Source organism: Tenrec ecaudatus, chromosome 14 (genome assembly GCF_050624435.1).
Source record: "Tenrec ecaudatus isolate mTenEca1 chromosome 14, mTenEca1.hap1, whole genome shotgun sequence".
NCBI lineage: Eukaryota > Metazoa > Chordata > Mammalia > Afrosoricida > Tenrecidae > Tenrec > Tenrec ecaudatus.
In genome coordinates, this window is record NC_134543.1 from 40923774 (window position 1) to 40943107 (window position 19334).

The 19334-nt window shown below is 42.0% G+C and overlaps 1 protein-coding gene across 4 annotated transcripts in view; it reads right to left on the reverse strand.

The window, feature by feature from the left end:
- SYNE2 (spectrin repeat containing nuclear envelope protein 2) overlaps positions 1–19334 on the reverse strand; it is a 284685-nt gene that overhangs the window by 218268 nt on the left and 47083 nt on the right. For all 4 annotated transcript variants that reach the window (XM_075531883.1, XM_075531885.1, XM_075531884.1 and 1 more), the window contains exons 9-20: positions 17121–17225; positions 13950–14087; positions 11267–11431; positions 10481–10593; positions 9116–9278; positions 7675–7753; positions 7238–7425; positions 5918–6082; positions 4893–5036; positions 2853–3029; positions 1490–1648; positions 1057–1230 (exon numbers count right to left, since the gene is read on the reverse strand). In XM_075531883.1, coding sequence (XP_075387998.1) covers positions 1057–1230; positions 1490–1648; positions 2853–3029; positions 4893–5036; positions 5918–6082; positions 7238–7425; positions 7675–7753; positions 9116–9278; positions 10481–10593; positions 11267–11431; positions 13950–14087; positions 17121–17225 — 1770 coding nt within the window. The remainder of the gene's footprint in view (positions 1–1056; positions 1231–1489; positions 1649–2852; positions 3030–4892; positions 5037–5917; positions 6083–7237; positions 7426–7674; positions 7754–9115; positions 9279–10480; positions 10594–11266; positions 11432–13949; positions 14088–17120; positions 17226–19334) is intronic.

Genomic DNA, 19334 nt, shown 5'->3' on the forward strand with positions numbered 1-19334 from the left:
GATACAATGGATGTATGGATTGTTATAAGAACTATAAGAGCCCCCAATAAAATGATTTATTACAATTAAAAATAAATAAGAGCTTAAAAAGAAGAAGACACCTGCAAACTAGTGAAGGAGGAGACAAAAAATGGGTTGAGACATATAAAAGAGGCAGAAAAAATGGTAGGAAATGAAAACGTAAAAGTGATTCTAATTAAGTCGGTGGGGATCCATGTTCTTACTCGCTACAGGTTATCCTAGGCCTGCTGCGGACAAGAATGTGGCTGAGTGCCTGCACGTCCCCCAAGCCCCTCTGGGGGTCACGGGATTCATGACACGGGAACTATCGTAGCCCTAACGTGAGGGCTGCTGCCCACGTGACCCCGGCAAGCCATGGATTTCAAGGGAACGCCTGGCAGGGCATGCATCCTGCTTCTTCTAGGGAAGGATTACCACATTACTCAATGCCACAGAAGGTCAGGAGGAGGAGCGCAGTCCTAAACGGGCACCCCTCACTCTAACTCTCCCATCCGGTACAGGAACCGATGAGCCTCTGGTCTTTGCTCCCTTCTCCCAGCCCCGAAGTCACCTGCGTATGTAAGGTTGTGAATAAGCCTTCCTCCATCCTGATGCCGAATTCTTCTTCCCATAACGCAGCTTCGCTGATGACTTGCTCAGGGGCAGGATTAGTGTACAGATATTCTAAGTCTTTTTTTTGTTTTAAGACAATCTTGTTTGAGATATACAAGAGTAGAGACAGGAAGACCGGTAGGAAGTCGAGAAGGGGAAGAGAGACACCAGGCCCCATGAAGACTGCCCGGGAGCAGAAAGTCCAACAAGACAGGTCCTTCCTCCAGAGCCGACCGAGAGCCTTCCCTGAAAGCTGGCCCCAGAATGTGGACACCCAGCCTTGCAAGCGGTGAGCAGAAGAGGAACGATGGGTAAGGCTGGGATACTGTAAAACTCGATAGTAACTTTGCTACGTAATTGCTGTAATAGAAATAGCTCAATTCCAAACGAGATAAGTAGCTGATAAAAAACTGTCCTGCGTCTGACGATTGAAAAGATTCCCACCTTGTACTTAGAAATTTGCCCACTGGTGCTCTCTCTTTGCTCAAGTAACTGTGCAGCCCTAGTGATGTGCGATTCGAGAGCCCTCTGTGATCCCTCCAGCTTCCGCCAGACGTCCGTTTCGGGTGATGCATCAGTAGAGTCTTTCAGCACCGCAGTCAGTTTTATCATGTTGATCTAGACGGGGGAAAGGAGGGGCCCAACATCTTAGGAAATTGATAAAGTAAAGAAATACTGATTTTCAGTGCCATCTTATTTTCTCAGAAGACTTCATTCTTTAGCTATATTTTCCAATATGTTCTGGATTATAAAGAAAAATGATCGTGCAAACATAATATTTCACAAAGTGTTTCCAAGCAAGCCACTGTGTGGTGGTCTACCCCTCCCCACCCCACTATCTGTTTTAAAGAATAAACAGGGAATATTACAGACAAACCTGAATGTTCTCTTTCATGTCTTGAATCTTTGCCTGAAGCCCCGCTGTGAGAACATATTGAAGAGACTCTTGGCTTAAAATATTTTGTACATCCATCTGTACAATATCTTCAGCTCTGGCCACAAGCTCTTCATACAGAGAGCCTTGGGCAATAAGATGCTATTTTTTAAAAAAGGAAACAAGACCACTGTAAACATTCTTATTGAATATTAAACAAAATAATCTTATCCAGAGCACATAAACATTGATTATCAACCCCAAAACTAAAGCCTACAAGTCCCGGTGGGACCATCCTCTTCTGTCACACCATGAGTCAAAATGGACTGGCCTCTCCTGAACAACATGTGCCTGGAACAGCAGTAGGGTCTGGGAATGCTGTACGTCAAGATCTCTATTGGTATGTCCTTACATACATTTTTTTTGTAGATTAAAGAGTTTTTAAAAAGCAACTCTCTTTTAGAAAACACCAAAGAATTCACATTCATTAAACTGTTCGGCAACTTGCATTTCAAACTTTACAAAATATCTTTCTCCAGTCTCTTAATCCAGTAGAGAGCTACTGAGGACTTCTTCACAGAAATATTTCAGTATGGTAGTATTCCACCATTTATAAAAGATCATTTTTCTTATTTAGAACATATTTTCTTAATAGTTCTAAAATTATTAAATTTCTACTTCATTTCTTGTACTAAAAATCAAGCTTGTAGAGCAAATAATTGTACTTAATAAATAAAATGAGAAAAATACTGTCAGGTGACAAAGTAAGCTTACATAATATTTTACAGTAATAAAACACGTTGCTCATAAACACAAAATGGTGAAACACACACTGTCAGAAGTTTAGGCGAACTATGTCAATGCTCCTTTATTCTAGAAACTTTCCATCTTTAACTGAAAACACATTCTGCAGTTTTAGCGCTGAGCTGCAGCTCAGTGAAAATGTTAATCTTCTTTCCCAGGAGAGCTGAGCGCTGTGAAAACACACTCTTGCCTAGCTGGTTTTCAAAGAGTTGAGTGGCTGACAATAACAGAGTCCCCACAACATCGGTCACCCTCCCTCCATCACGGAGGAGGTGGGAGTGGCCTCCTCAGGGGGGTGAGCTCTCAAAGCAGACTGTCTAACCTCTCCCACTCACACAGCGCTGGGCGACCTGAGGCTGCACCGCGTCTCCTCGTTGCCCTATGATGCAAGGAACTATTCTCACTCCCATTCCAAACTTGAAGATACGAACTCAAGATCCGTGCGGCTTTAGACTCATGTGATACTATCTTTCTCTCTTTAAACAAATGGTCCAGGGATGAAAAAACACGCCGTTTTATCACAATCATGGCACGTATCCCCTTCACGCTGTTACGTTCATACCTGCAAAGACTCTGCCGCTGCCGCCGCCTCCAGGCCATCTGGACGGCTGAGAAGCTCCAAAACAGACCTGGTTTCTGTCTCCCAGACCTCCACGTCTCTGCGGAGCCTTTCCACATCCTCCCCCAGTTTGAGGGGCTCTGTGGATACTTCACTGGCTGTGCTTTGCTCTTCTCCAGCCTGCAACATCCAAAATTATCAGTAGGAAAATGGGCCACACTGACATCATAAAAGTATTTTCCATTTTAAAAGATTACATCTCTCTTTCCTGGACACGAATTCTGGATATTTTAATGATTCCAGATCTAGCTAATGGACAGTGATAATTTACCATAGTATATAAATCACCATCCAGATGAAAATTATCTCTCTCTCTTGTTTTTCTTATTTACAGCATAATTCTTATCAGATACAAATGTCTCCCTGGACAGACAAGAAGATCAAAGGTCATAAAGCTAGGGTATGGGGTCTATGAACACATTTCCAAAATGCCACATACAACTACAGCTCTTAGCAATGGTCGTGACATCGCTTCAAAAAGAGTCAGGATCAAATCCAACAAAATTAAAACTTTTCCGCTTCATTATTACGTGGGCAGTTCTTGTCTGTCCGTTAGCATCCGTATGAGTCGAAGTGACATGATGGCAGTGTGTCTGAATGTAATCCCATTAGAAATAGGGCTTTGTTTGTGTGTGAATGAGGCCTTATCTGTTCCAGCTGTGTCCCAAACCAATCACTTTTAGGCACAGAAGAAATCAGACACAAGGAAGACCAACAGATTAAAAGCTCAGGGTCCCCCAGGATCCTGGCCGGAGAAGCTGAGTCAAGAATATTCCCCCAGGGCCGACAATGGAATCATCCTCCTAGAACTCGTACGGGAAACCAGGGTTTTAGCTTCAGTGTGGTGGTGTAGTGGTTATGCTTTGGACTGTTAACCAGGAGGTCAGCAGTTCAAAACCCCCAGCTGCACTGAGATGCAGGAGACCTTTGACTGGCAATCCACGGGGGCAGTTCTACCCTGTCCTGTGAGGTCGCTGATTAAGAATCAACTCCATGGCAGTGAGTGATCAGTGTAGGGAGGGTGTGAGAAGATCAATAGCTGATACAACCACCCACTTGGGGTTTTCTTGCCAGATTTTCCATGATGATCTCGCACGGTGGGACAGGAGGCCCTAGGCGGTGCAAACAACGGTGAAGTCCACCCAGAGGTGCGTCAGAAGAAAAGGCTAGCCATTTTCTTCTCAACCATGGGGCTGCCATGGAGCACGTGGAGCATGGTGGCAGCGCACGGCCAAAGCCACCGAACCACGGCCTTCTCACGGAAAGCCAGGCCCACGGCTATTCGGAAGGAGACACTAAACTCAGGCAAATTATACCTGCCATACATAGTGTCTAAACTTTAGTTTTGTTTCTTTTCCATCATATTCTATCTATAAAATAAAAGTATCCTTCCAACTACCTAAAAGGAAAGGAAAAATGATTAGTTTTATGTCAGGGGGTTGCAAGGGGTCCACTGTACGGTCAGGAATAAGGCACACAGAGTCAGAGGCTTGCCTCAGAATAGACAGTTTTTGAGCACTAGCCAGAAAACAGGAGACTTGGTGGCACACTGGACTAAAAATTGGGCTGTGAACCAAAAGGTTGGCAGTTCGAGACCACCAACGACACCATTGGGGACCGCTGTGGCAGGTGCTTTTATCAAGATTACAGCTTTGGACATCTGTGGGCAGTTCTATCGTGTCCCATGAGGTAGGATCATCTCAACAGCAATGGACTAGCCAGAGGTTACGTGACAGTAATACCAATTCAGTGTCTGTAGCTTGTAAAGTTTCTGTATGTCTAGGATGGAACAATAGTTGAGCCGCTCAGAACCAGACACAAGACTTCAACGCTAAATACTTGTTCATGAAGGAGCCAATTCAGTGGATTCCTGGAAAAGAACACACTCTAAGCATCTCCTATCAACCCATGTTTTCAGCAGTATGATCTAGAAGAAGGAACAAGATCAAAGGTATCACATGCGCAAAGTGTAAGTATGTTTACCTTTGAATTTGGACTGTGGTTCGGGGGAGCTTTTATTGGCATGTCCTGTGAAAAATCAAGAGTTGGTTTGTCTTCTGTGGATAGCTGAATATTTTCAGAACGGTCAGACTGACTCTGTTTTATAATAAGTGGTAGGTGCATATCCTATGAACAATTAATTATAGGAAATTCAATGTTTACATTTTCATATTAATATATTCAAATATGATACTTGCTAGAAGTGATTAATTAGTAAGAATATAACAAATATAACATTTCCCATCATAATGCTTACATCTCAAATTGTTAAGAATAAGTAGAATAATTGAAATCTTAAACATATCAAAGGCCTGCTTTTATGTGACCTTGAACTAAACATAAAGATGTACGAGGTTCAGTCCGTGATCTCCCAGAGCAGGAAACCTAGTGTACAGAATGCACCTTATGTTATTCTCCAAGAGTGAGCTAATCTGAACTAGACTATTGCATATTGCAAAGGGTTCAAGGACTTGCACACTCGAAGTATATCTGCGCGAGGAATGACAGCATAGCTCCCCACAGACACCTGCACACACATGTTCATCACAGCCGAAATCACGATAGCCAGAAAGTGAGACCGACCCACATGTTCACCAACTGACAGATGGATAAACACGTCTGGCACCCCCAAACAATGCAACATGAGCTGTGATAAAGCCGAGGGAAACCCGGATAGATAGATGCTCCAGCACAAATGAACCTCTCAAACTGTATCTCTGGGGAAGGAGCCAGTCATAAAAGAGCACATCTTTTACGATTCCATTTACATGAAACCTCCAGAGGAGGCAAATCTATTGATTTGTGATTTGCCTCGCATTCGGGGAAAAAAGGAGTAAAGGCTAACGGGTACAATATTTTTTTCTGGGATAAGCAAATGTTCTACAGTTAATAGTGGTAATGGTTACACCACTCCGAGAACATACTAAAATTGCACACTTCAAATGAGTGAATTGTGTAGTCGTATGTGAATTATATCTCAGTAAAGTTGTTACCAAAAAAGGACTTACAAGCTGAGTTTTTGTAATAAACTTTTTCCATCTTTTATTCAGTCTTCTCAGTTCTTTAGAAATTGATGACCCAACTTCATCATTACTGACTTCAACTAAGAAATTTCCCACTTCGTTGAAAGCAGTGTGTTGTTGATTCCATTGGGACAGGGTCTCAAAGGGAACCTTTATAACATGAAAGCAACACAACATGTCAGTGACACAATCCTTGATTGACTCCTGTCAATCTTGAGCAAGGCAGAAGTTTGTACAGACTTTGAGAGACTCTCCTCAAAGGACTGCCCTGTCCCTGCCCATCTAGGCCCCTCACCCCTTATTGTCCAATGCCGGACATGTCATCACCCATCGTCCTGACGTAGAGCACAGGTTCCCAAACTTTTCAATTCATGGAACCATTACGTCTCCAGTAACTGTGTCACTAGGCCAGGGAATCTATATGCGCCCTTGCCTAGGTAGTGAATTCCAAAGATAATTTTTTCAAGGGATCCAAGAAATAGGTATTGCTGTGTCCACCCCAAATTTAAAGTGTCCTGCAAATTTTGGCAACCCCGGATACCTTGGTGCAGAAGGAGAATCATGGACTCAGAGTCACTGTCCACAAAGAGAAGACTTGAAAACCGTTTGAATTTCCAGGAGGAAGTAATGCCTCGCTAGCTCTTCAAATGTTTTTGCTTTGTGTTTTACTTACATATTTATTTTTAAATTACTTTCCTACAGCTTATTTTCTACTGGGTCGTTTCAGTTTCTATTTGGAAAATGTTTCAATCTGAAAGACTACTTACATTCATTTGCAACATAGGTTAAAATATTAAAGAAAAATAGTTATCTCACAGAATAATCATAGAACCAATTATTAAAATATCAAATACAAACAATAAAAAAGGCTTTAAACTCATACAAAAAATATCTTGTCCTCTACTCCTTTGCCTCCTATCTGAATGGCTTAGTAAAATATTTTCCCAAAGCTAATGTGAATATTTAAATTATGCCTCAATATGTGTGTGTGTGTGTGTGTGTGTGTGTGTGTGTGTGTGTAAACCTATCCTGAGGAGAGAGTTCCTACACATATTTATTATTCCTTCACCTCTTATCTATGATTGAAAAATAAGGGTCTCCAAAACACAGAAATATAAAGTAAAACTAATTAAGTACCGTTAAACAATAAATACCTCTTTAAGGAGCTGATACCAAAGGGTTCAAGTAGAAATAAAATGTTTTGGAAATGATGATGGCAACAAATGTGTTTGATACAATTGATGTATGGGTTGTTATAAGAGCTGCAAGAGCCCCCAATAAATTCTAATTAAAATAAATAAATACCTCTTTAACTTGTTCCTTTTTTGTCTCCTCAAAACAAGCTTTGAGAAAGCGAAGGAGTTCCACATAAGTTGCCCAAGATGCCAGGACTTTTTGTAGCGTAGACTTCACACCGTATATGCGTTCTCTATACATACAAATATTAAAGTCCCTCATCACACGAAGCTTACTAATATGCTGATCGTCTCCAGCTGCAAGGTTAGCAAGAAAATCATCTTACAACAGTTACTGAAAAATAAAGTAACGCTGTTAAAATATTTACATAATGATAGTGCTAAAATTCTGGTAGTAGCAATATTAAAAGCGAAAGTACAAATATTTTCTAAGAAAAATTAATGCAAAATTAATTTCTATAACATTAAGATATAACTAAAGCAAAACAGAAAAAAGGTCATTGTAACTTTAATGTCTATTCCATCAAAAAGTTACTATTGATTTACCCAAATCCAGCTTCATTGCTTCACATTTTTGAAAAGAAGCTTCAAGTTGAGCTAGGAACTCTTTTTCTTCAACGAATCTCTGGAGGAGGGAGGTGGGGGTGGGGGAGCACAATAAGAGTTTTACATTTTAAGATGTGCCACGAAATACAGAGAGTAAGAGCCAAACATTTAAGAAGCATTTGCGTGTTACGCTTTCCTTAGGGCTTTGATACTTGATTCTATATGAGTAGGGAATGAGGGGACTACTTTCCTGAAGGACAGTTAAGGTACTGCAGATAAAAGTGTGAATGTCACGGCTATACATCTGTGGGCCCTGCACGCTTCTGCTGCGCCACTCTGCTGACAAAGTTTATTGTAATGTCGGAGTTATGATATACAGCGGTTTTCTTCCAGTGAAATAACAAAACCAATTAAATATCTGTAGCCATTTCACAACTGTAGGTCACATACTTTATTATTAAATAAGTTTTATCAGTTGTTCTTATTCTACATTATAATAACTTTGAATAAGTGCTAATTAGCTAGCGTGTTTAATAACTGCATACCACCAACCACACAAACCCTTGGAGAAAGTTCCATCAAGCATATTATAATGTGCCCTAAGAAGGCACAATCTGCTATGGAAAAACATAAATCTAATAAACAGTCATATTTATTATGCACTTAATATGTGCCAATTATATTAAATTTCTAAATGGAAAAAAGTCAAAGAAGGCAAAAGAAATAAAAACATTCAAAAATCTATGATAGTTTAGAATGCTCTTTCACAAATAGATCCCTCTTGCATTTCAAATTTTTCCTTAAAATGTATTATCTTGCATTTTTATGGTCTACATCATTTCCAAAACCAGAAAAGAAACTAATAATGCTGAACTATTAAAATTACACTTTGATGGCACATGAGTTTTCATTTAGAAATGAACACACTGAGAGTTAAGCCATGTGTAATGTTTTTTGGGTTTTTTCTCCTCTAAGTTGGATGAGCAAAAGCTGGGGCAAAACTAAAATTAAAAAAAAAAAAAAGCCTCAAAACAAAACAGAAATAAATTGATTTTCTTGCTACTAAAACTTAGGAAAGGCTATGGTTAATAGAAATTTAACTTGATTAAGATTCTCACTCTGGGTAGAGAATATTAAAGAGGAATTCCAGTAAGCTTACGTCAGAATTACAATGAAATGAACATTAAAATCTTTTCAAATGATAACACTGATTAGCCCGTTCTCCTTTGGGGTGGCAGATAAAGCAGGTTTCTCTTTCTTACTGTTCACAGACACCAGTTATTTACTACTCACAATCCTTTAATCCGGCGATGTGTAAGCTAATGAAAGCTATCACGAAAACCCATTTGAAGCCCTGAAAAGGTCAGAGGAACGTATACCAAGGAAAAGTGCCCACAGACAGGTAGACCAGTTGGCCAAGACACAAAATGAAACAGCTGACCTGCCAGTCTTCCAGCAGTAATTCCACAGATTCTTTGCTCCCGTATTTGATGTCCCAAACATTCAATTTTGATTTCACTTGATCTAGCAAACCAAGAACTGGGCACATAGAGTGATGCATTTCCATATGTGGAATGCATTTTATGCCCAACATGTTGTTGACTCTGAAAAACAGCACAGATTTTAGACTTTAACTTAATATCAAGGGCCCAATGCAAGAGATCCACTCAGCTATAGAAAAAAAAAAATTCAAGCTCTTAACTTTTTCTTTTAAACATGTGGAATGAAGATGCAACCTAAATTTTTTTTTTTAAACAAAAATGAAACAAGGAACGTGGATAAATAGAATGTGGCTAGTCTGTAAAATGGACAGACATGCAGCACACAGAACATTTTCTAGAAAGAGTTGTTTCCCACTACAAAACCTTTTCATAAAATGTTGACCTCCAAAATATTTTCCTAAATTTGAACATTTCTGTTAAGTTTTGTGCAATTAGACACTCGATTTTGCATACAACTTACACATTAAAACAGTTTATTGAGGCAAACTTTTCAGATTACCATTTAACCTGTTGATTGTGAATCAGTGAGAAAAGATGGCACAGACAACCACCAATTGACTAGCCTATCCTCAGAGTGTTTAGGAGTTGACAAAGTGCTTTCATGGACATTTCCCCTCATGGGACCCCGCATCCCCGCATGAATGGGCAAGGTGATTTTCATTATCCTTTATCCACACGGGAGGGGATACACTGAGAAAGACAGCAACCTAGTTACAAGCACAGCATGGCGCTCTCTGACTCTGATTCCAGGACTTTGTCCACCACTCTAGTCTACCATTCAATAATAATAATAAAAGTACTTTACAGGATATAATGTTACTGATGTAAAATATGAAGATATAGCTATCAAGATTTAAAGAATACTTTTCACTAAAACCTCTGTATTGTGGCATTGGCCGATGAGAACTGGACTTCTAAATTCAGGGTTTGTGTTTCAAACCCACCAGTCACTCAGAGGGAGAAAGTTGAGGCTCTCCTGTTCCTGTGAAGACTGACAGCCTTGGAAAAAGATATAAATTGGAATCTACTCATTAACAGTGGATAAGTACTCTATGGAGCCCTGGTGGTATAGAGATTTACACACTGGGCTGCTATCGGCAAGGTCAAGGGTTCAAATCCACCCCCCATTCTGCTCCATGGAAGAATGAAGAGTTCGTCTGTTCCCATTAAGATTTAGGGTCTTGGAAACTCCGGGGAGCAGAACTCTGCAGCCATGAATGTGTGTCTTTGCTTTTGGTGTATACCGCCCTGTTCGTGCTCATGGGGAACCCTATCAACAGGTGGAAAACAGTCATGCTACTAACCGTCTCGTCATTTCCTCCAGTTTGCTAGGTGGCACCAAGGGCAAACGCTCGGCATCGCTGTTTTCAAATGCCAGGAGAGTGTTTGAATGATAGTCAGATTTATCCATCAGACTCTGAAAAGAAATTTTGCATGACATGAACCAGATTTACCGCCCAACACTTGTAGCCAAGGACTTTCCATCTCCTTTAGCCAGGAGCATGCATTATTTTTAAACAAACAAAAGATGGAGTCCTTTTGTGTTTTGTTTTGTTTCCATCTGAGTAGGACTTTGTGAATACCGTATATACTCGAGGATAAGCCGACTCAAATATCAGCCGAGGCACCTAATTTTACCACAAAACTGCATTAAAAATGTGCGGAAAAACTCAGCTTATACGTGTATATATGGTAAGTATTTTTAACTGGATATTTTTTAGAAAGCAGATCGCCGTTTCTTTGGTCAAATCTTTTGTTTTCTGCTGTGTTTTACTTTTTCTGAGGGCTCAAATACTATATAAATCTTACATGTCAATTTCTTTCATCCTCGGTTTATTGAGAACTCGATCTTCATTTGAAACCAGTTTCCCTCCTGCCCACCTTTTTTTTTCTCTCCAAATTTTATAGCTACTTGGGAACTAACTGGATCCAGTTCTTATTGTTTCAGTTTCACAATACTACAGCATTCAGGAAAACGTGAAGACACCGTCTAGATTCCCAAACCACACAGAACCCACTCGAAGTCACCCTCAAGTAGCCTCTTTCTTTCAAGGGCCGAGTCCTCTTTAAACGCAGTCTCTACCGCCTACCTTGAATAAAGTCCTTTTCTCTTGAGTTTGAGTCGTGGCTTCAGAGAAATCCCGGACGGTTTGAAAATCTCCATCGACCACAAGCTCTAGAGCCTGTAGCCACTCTTCGATCTCACTGAGAGGGGAGGGCAAGGCTCTGTTCAGCTTCGTTTTCCACGTGTTGATCTAAAGGGGGGGGTGGCGGGTGTAAAATTCATCAGAATCATTCTCATGCATTTCTTCACACACAGTACATTTACATCCTTAATGCTGCTCTGCAAGGTCAAGTCTGACTAATGCAATGAAAGGAAATCTTTTCAACGGTCGACTTCTGAGTTCGGAATGTCATTTAGCTACATGCTGATGGAGGAGACACTTCATTCAAAAGCTGTAAAGGGGACAAGGGCCTAAAGCAAACATTTTGATGAACACAATATGAGGCTAGCTTGTGAAATAAGGAACAGGGAGGAAAGAAGAAAAATAGAAAGCATGCAAGGTGGATTGTATGATTGTCCTTCAGCCTGTTTGCCCAGTGTTCTCTGACATGAGAACTACACGGCCCACACAAATCTCTACATTATTTTCTACACCATCCTCATCATAGATTCATATGACATATCTCTACTATGAAAAAGATCCTGAACATCTTCTTAACCAAAGAAACAAACAGAAGCAAAGCCACTGCCCGTCAATTGATGCTGACTCACAGAGACTCTGCACGACAAAGTAAAACTGGCCCAGCGTATTTCCAACGCCATACATCTTTCTGGAACAGACTGTCATATCTCTCTCATGGGGAGTGGCTAGGGAGTTGGAACTGCCAGCTGTTCGGTTGGTAGTCATGAGTTTCCCTAAAACTCCCCACAATCCAAGCGCATCTCCTTCCATAGCGCCACGCCCATCGCCCGTGTCCCTAGTTACTTACTGCTTTCCCATGTCTTGACACTAGCTGCTCCTTTACCCGAATGTCCCCCATTCTGAGCACCAACAAAACGTATCATGCAGTACACTCATGGAGCGAAGCACGGCAGACCATCTGTTCCGCCAGGGCTCAAGCTCTTGGAAGTGCAAGAGGAGGGAAAGCTAACATGAGTGGATGCACCAGCCTGATCAGACACAGCCACATGGATACGTCACAAACACACTGTCTCGAAAAGAAAAGAAACAGCATCAGATGTAGCACCAATGCCAACATCACAACTTGAAAAGGCACGAAACACAAAGATTCACATTTTTAATTAAAATTGTGGCTTGAAAGGAAAGGACTTCAAACCAGTTCACTCTGGTTCACTCTCAAATAATTTGAATTTCTACCCCAGAAACATGGAATCTGAATCTACATTTTAATATGAGCCCCATATGATTTATATATGGCGCCAAGTTATTCTTTTGTATCACCATGACAATCACAGGATGAGCCAGCCCTCTCCTAGCACTCTGCTCAAAGCTGTGGGCAGAACACGCACTCACAATGCTCCGAGCATCATCACATGTGGGGATGTTTCGGAAGCTGCCCTAGATCTTCAAATGAAGTCTCCTGAAAGACTGGCGCTTGTAAGCCACGGGACCATTTAGCACGCTTAGCAAATGGTGAAACAGCCTCACACCAACAGTCAAGAAGCTGCTTTGCAAGGTCAACGAACTTTTCTGTTCCCATGGCCAGCCGGTAAATATATTTTTACTTTACAAGTCACAGAGTCTCTGTCCTACCTCTGCAGATTTGGTAACAATCACTTGACCAGACACATGAAAGGCCTGAATTGCATGGTATGCAACCTACATCAACAAAGCTGCTTTTGAAAAGGTAGAATAAAGGCATTCCAAGATCGAAGACAATTTAGAGTTTGTTCCTCACGGATCAGACATGTAAGTTAGGTTAAAGGACATGCTTCAGGCTGAAGGGCAGTAACCTGGTGGATCTGAATCTTAAGGACAAAATGAAGAACACTGGAAATGGCATCTAGATAAATATCAAAAACTAGTCATCATAAATACGGAAATCTATTCCATAGCTAATGATACCGTTTTTAAAGATATGAAGCAAACATGGACAGAATCAACGGGAGTCATCACTACAGATTTTAATCCCCTCTCTCAGCAATTAATAGAACAATCAAGAAAATGATCAGCCCAGACATAGATGATCTGAAACTACATGATTAACCACATTTGCTTAATTGATATTTACAGAATCCTTGCCCAACAACGACAGAATTTGTGTTTGGTTTAAATGTTGGTTTGGCATCAAGATACACCGTACGGGGAAAGGGGGAATGCTACACCTTAAGTTTCACTGAATTTAAAAGGACACATGTCATACATCTATAGTCAGACATACATATACATACATACATACATACATACATCCACACACATAACTTCTGGACTTGTCCCTCAAGCTCTTTGAACATGAACTGATGGAGACACTTAACACTAGTTTGCAGGCAAAAGGAAGCTGCAGGTCAGTTAGAATTTAAACAATGTATCAGACAAACCAGAATGGATGGCAAACCTAAAAACTGTCAATCATCTTATCATTTCTCTTAGCAGAATGGTACACATTCCTATGCAAATGCAACCACTCCACAAGTGCACATAAGAATCCCCCACTTCCTTCCCAGAAAGTCTAAAGCCAAGCCCTCATCCAACAAAACAAAGCTGCCCTGGGCAGAGGCTCCGGGAGGAAGGGCTTGCAGGACATAACCTGGTGATTAAGGCTGTCCCAAGCTTGTCTCAACGGGAGCTCATCTTCATTCAGCTCTGCGAGATCCTGTCTTCGCCACGGGGTGTCCCCAAAGCGCTGTTTCTCTTCATTGAATGATGCCAGGAAGGACAACAGGCTCTGCAATTACAAGAGGGATGGTAAAGATGGAAACGCACAATTCCACTTAAAAAATGCAATCTATGTTCAGATCGATGCCTACAGCTATCTGTTTACAATTCTACTTCAATAAAGCAACCACTTCTGGATTCACTGGGCACTCGCGGCTCTGGTTTCTGTCTTGTCCACCTGGTAATATGGGTGCCATCACAGGGACGCGGTGGTGGCTGGTGGGCTGTGTCAGCAGTTTGGGATTCCTACTCAGAGATAGCCAGGTCATAAAGTTCTAGAGCAGGGTGCTCCACCTTCCTAATGCTGCGAGCCTTTCACCAGGGATTGTGACCCACAGGTTGAGAACCACTGTTCTAGAGGTCAGACCGTGATCTCACATGTCAAATGTGAACTCCTTTAACTCCCCCAAAGATGTGCTCACCACATAAGAGTGAGTTGAAAGGAGAATTAAGGGCAGCGGGCACACTGTATGAAGGAATTTGGGGGTTACGACGAACTGAGCTTGAGTCCATTCATTACAAGTCTTTAGAACAGACTTCAGACAACACTATCCTCTTCTCAAAAATTTAACAATCAAGCCATTTGCGTGTGTGGTTTGCATTTGTATAAAATATTTGTTTGAGTCATCCATTCAATAAATACGACCTAAAACATAACCTATAACTATTGACAGTACTTTCGGTTATGTTGTCAACATATCAAGTAATCCTGAATTTGATGCTTCCCAATAATGAAAACCTTTCCAAAGCCTTCTTTCTGAGCAACCTGACTCTGCAGTTCATAAATAAATCAAAGACCTGTGAGAACAAAACTTGCCCAATGGACAAAATATCTTTACAAAATCAGCTGGCCAGGGCACCCCTGCTGTAGCCTCCAGTTCCCCAGAGGGAAACAGAGGGCAACCCACACGAAGTGCTCAAAGCAGCCCAGGTGCCGGAGCATCCCTGAGTGCTTGTCAGAAATGCAGAATCTCGGGCCCCGCCCCAGATGTACAAAAGCAGGATCTGAATTTTTAAAAAATCTCTGGATGATTGACATGCATATTAAGAATTAAGAAGGGCAGTAAGAAGCCTTGAGTGCATAGTGGATGATGTGCTGTGCTGCTAGCTACAAGGTTAGTGGTTCAAACCCACCAGCCTCTCGATGGGAGTAAGACAGGGCTTTCTGCTCCAGTAAAGATTTGCAGCCTCAGAAACCCAGTGCAGTTCTACCATCCTGTAAGGCCACTATGACTCAATGGCAAGGGGCGTGAGGAAGTAGTCCTGGTGGCACAGAGGGTTAAGCCTTGGGCTGCTAACCACAAAGTCAGGCGTTTGATTCTACCAACCATTCCAGGAGCGCTAAGGCTGTCTGTGCCCATAAAGACCTATAGTTCCGCGGACCCAGTGGGATGTACACGTGCCCTGCCCTGGAGCGACACTAGGACCCAGCATATACTCAACAGCAAAAGGTTGGGCAGTCCTAGAATTAAGGAGCCCTGGTGGCACAGTAGTTGCACACTGGGCTCCTCTCCACAAGGTCAGTAGTTCAGAAACACCCACTGCTCCTTGGGAGAAAGATGTGGCTTTCTATTTCTAGAAAGAGTCTTAGAAACCCACTGGGGCAGTTCTACCCTGCCGTACAGGGTCACTCTGAGTCGGCATTAACATGATGGCAGTGAGGTAGTTTTAGTTTGGTGATTCTGAGGTTAAAGCACTAGACTGCTGGTCACAAGATTGGTCATTTGAACCCACCGAGAGCTCCATGGCAGAAAGATGCAGCAGTCTGCTTCTGCGAAGGCTTACATTTAGGAAGCCCTGGGGGGCAGTTCTGTAGATTGCTCTGTGGCAGGAAGATTGGTTTGGTTTGGTCCTAGAATGCAGCCTTCAAGTATGGCATTAGTTTAATGTTTAAACAGTTAGGTCTAAAAGATTTTTCCCAAAACAAGCTTATAACTCTTTTTTAAAGGGGGGAGTGAAAACAGAATGCTGTTTAAATGTATACTTACTGCTCACACTTAATTCTCCAAGCCGCTGCCATGAAGTCAATGCCTATATTCATATGGTAGCAACACTACAGGACAGGGTGGAACTCCCCCCATCGGGTTCCAAGACTGTAACTCATTACGGGAGTAGAAAGTCTCATCCTTTCCCCAGGGAGTGGCTGGTAGTCACTGCCAATCTTGCAGCCAGCAGCCAGTGTGTAACCACTAACCCCAATCCAAGAATGGTTAGTTCTTATGATACGGCCCTGCTTGACTCTCACCCTCATGAAGAGATCACTAACGATATGGTGCTACAGCAAAGTATGGTAAAAAAAAACAAACCCAAAAAACTAGAATAGCACCTGGAGTCTTAAAGGCTTATCTTCGAACAAGCAACCATCTAAGTAAGGCCTCAACTAAGTCCGCATGGAAGAAGCACTCCAGCCTGTGTGATCCAAGGGTTGTAAGTAACAAAATCCGAAGCTGAAGGAGGGAATGGTATCAGAGCTTAAACTGTGAACATCTGATTTGTAGAAGGCTATGGATGCCAGCGGAAAACCAAAAATACATTTGCAGGGTCCACGCCTGGATCACGCCTCCCGTGAACCCCTGTGGCCACAGACCAAAGATGCGCATAGTCTTGCTATCAGGCAGAGTGCAGCGTGAAGCAGATGGTTACAGACGCAATTAGGTCAAAGATGAACACTTTATCGTATCATCTCCCCTTTTGACTACTTTGAAATTTCCCGAGTTTTTTAATACTTTCTGTGTCCTTTCCAACTGAGGTTTTCTGTTTCATTGAGGTTCTTCTCTGTTTTACTTTAAAATTGTTATTGGGGTTTTTTAGTTCTTGTTTGTGGTGTGTGGTAGGTAGAGCTATAGAGACAATGGCTGCATTTATGGCTTCTTGGACAGTCGGGGAATGGGGAGCTATCAGCAATGAGGACAAGAAAGAAGACAATGTTCTAAAATTGAGGTGATGATTGTGTAACTCTTTTTAATATGACTGAACTACTGAATTGTATGATTTGTGAATTATATGACAATTAGGCTGTCAAAATAAATAAACTCACACTTACTTCGTACTTCTTACAGTAGGATTCATTTTCTGAATCCTTTAGCGCTTTCTGTAGCTTTTCCTCCTGGAAAGTTAACCAAGCAGCAGCGTCTTCGGGCTTCTGTCCCTGTAATTCACAAGAGCAAAAAACACATTTCCAACGACATCCTAAATAGGCTTGATTCTCATTCCCACTCGCCTGTCCTTAAATTAATAGCATCAACAGCTTCAAGCGTGAGGAAAGTCAGACGACCGTTTTACACCTGTGACTCACTGTGTGTGCCGACGAGGAACCGTGCTGACTCACGCAGCACCTGACATTTTAAACGGATCGATGCTCGCACCTGACTGAGGTGTGTGTGGACGGAACAGAGCTGGGAACGCTTCTCAGGGACGTGTCCTTTTCCGTTCTTCTCCATTTGTAGAGAACGTTATTCTCAACCACATTTTTACGGATGAGTATCTCTAGTGAATTTCTAGTAAATCTAACTCGGGTTTTTAAAAAACCTGACATAAAACAGTCTCGAGGATTTTCAAGAACATAAGCATGCACCGACTAAACGCTTGGTCTATGCTCCATGCGGAAGCGAACCATGACTTCTTTCTTCCGATTCATGCTTGGGCAATTACTCCATCCTCCCTGAGTGCCCATTTGCTTTTCTCTGAAGCAAAGGTGCCTTCTGGTCTTTTGGCATCCAATTTCATGGACAGTTGGGTTTTTACTTAATTTCTTATTATGAAAATTAATTGGGAAGGAGTAGCCCCACAGAAGGTCAGACATAAGGGACTTCTTTCAGGGTCTGCCCCGTTCTGGCTAAGCGTCCCAAGACCAGCACTGGGAAGACACAGGCATACTGTGCCGGTGAGATGTGATAATGGGCCTGCATATAAACAGGTCTGGAGAGAATAGCTTGACATACGTTTTCAAATACTACCCAGAACAGGTTTATGAAACTTGCAGCACTCATTCATCTGCGTAGAAACAAGGTAAGTTTTCTCTTTCAGTCACTCATTTTTATGAAATTTCCATCCACAAGCCTTTGTGTAACTGTCTGGAGGTCCCTGGGGAAACGGAATCATCAGATGGCAACGTGACGGAAGCTGAGCGGTAACTCAACAAGCAGAGGCCAAACATCACAGGGGGAGTGGGTGGGGTGGCGCTTGGGGGATTCTGTACAGGTCTTATTTTTGGGGGGGGCAATAAAAATATTCTAAAATCAGATTGTGGCCATGGTGGAACAACTCTGTACACATACACACACACACAAATCACTGAACTGTACACTTTTAATGTGTGAATGGTCTTAAAGGTTTGAAGGTAAACAAGTGGCCATCTAGCTGAGAAGCAACAAAGCCCACATGGAAGAAGCACACCAGCCTGTGTGATCATGAGGTGTCAAAGAGATCTGGTATCAGGTATCAAAGAACAAAAAAGTCATACCAATGTAAATGCGAGGGAGTACAGAGTGGAGACCCAAAGCCCATCTGTAGGCAACTGGACATCCCTTTACCGAAAGGTTATAGGGAGGAAACGAGCCAGTCAGGGTGCAGTGTAGGAACGATGAAACATACAACTTTCCTCTAGTTCTTAAATGGTTCTCCCCCCACCCCCCACTATCATGATCCCAATTCTACCTTACAAATCCAGCTAGACCAAAGCATGTACACTGCTACAGATAAGAACTAAAAACACAGGCAATCCAGGAGAGATAAACCCCTCAGGACCAATAATGAGAGTGGTGATACCAGGAGGGTAAGGGGAAGGTGGGGGAAGCGATCACAATGATCTATATATAACCCCCTCCCTGGGGGATGGACAACAGAAAAGTGGGCGAAGGGAGACATTGAACAGTGTAAGACATGAAAAAAAATGTATAAATTATCAAAGGGGAGGGAGGGACGGAGGGTGGAGAAGGGAGCAGGGGGAAAAATGAGGCGCTGACACCAAGGGCTCAAGTAGAAAGAAAATGTTTTGAGTATGATGATGGCAACAAATGTACAAGTGTACTTGACATGATGGATGGATGGATGGATGGATGGATGGATGGATGGATGGATGGATGGATGATGATAAGAGTAGTACGAGCCCCCAATAAAGTGATTTAAAGAAGAAAATAAAAGAAAATGATGGCAATAAATGTACAAATGTACTTGACACAATGAATGGATGTATAGATTGCAATAAGAGTTTTAAGAGCCCCCAATAAAATGATTAAAAAAAATAATGTGTGAATGT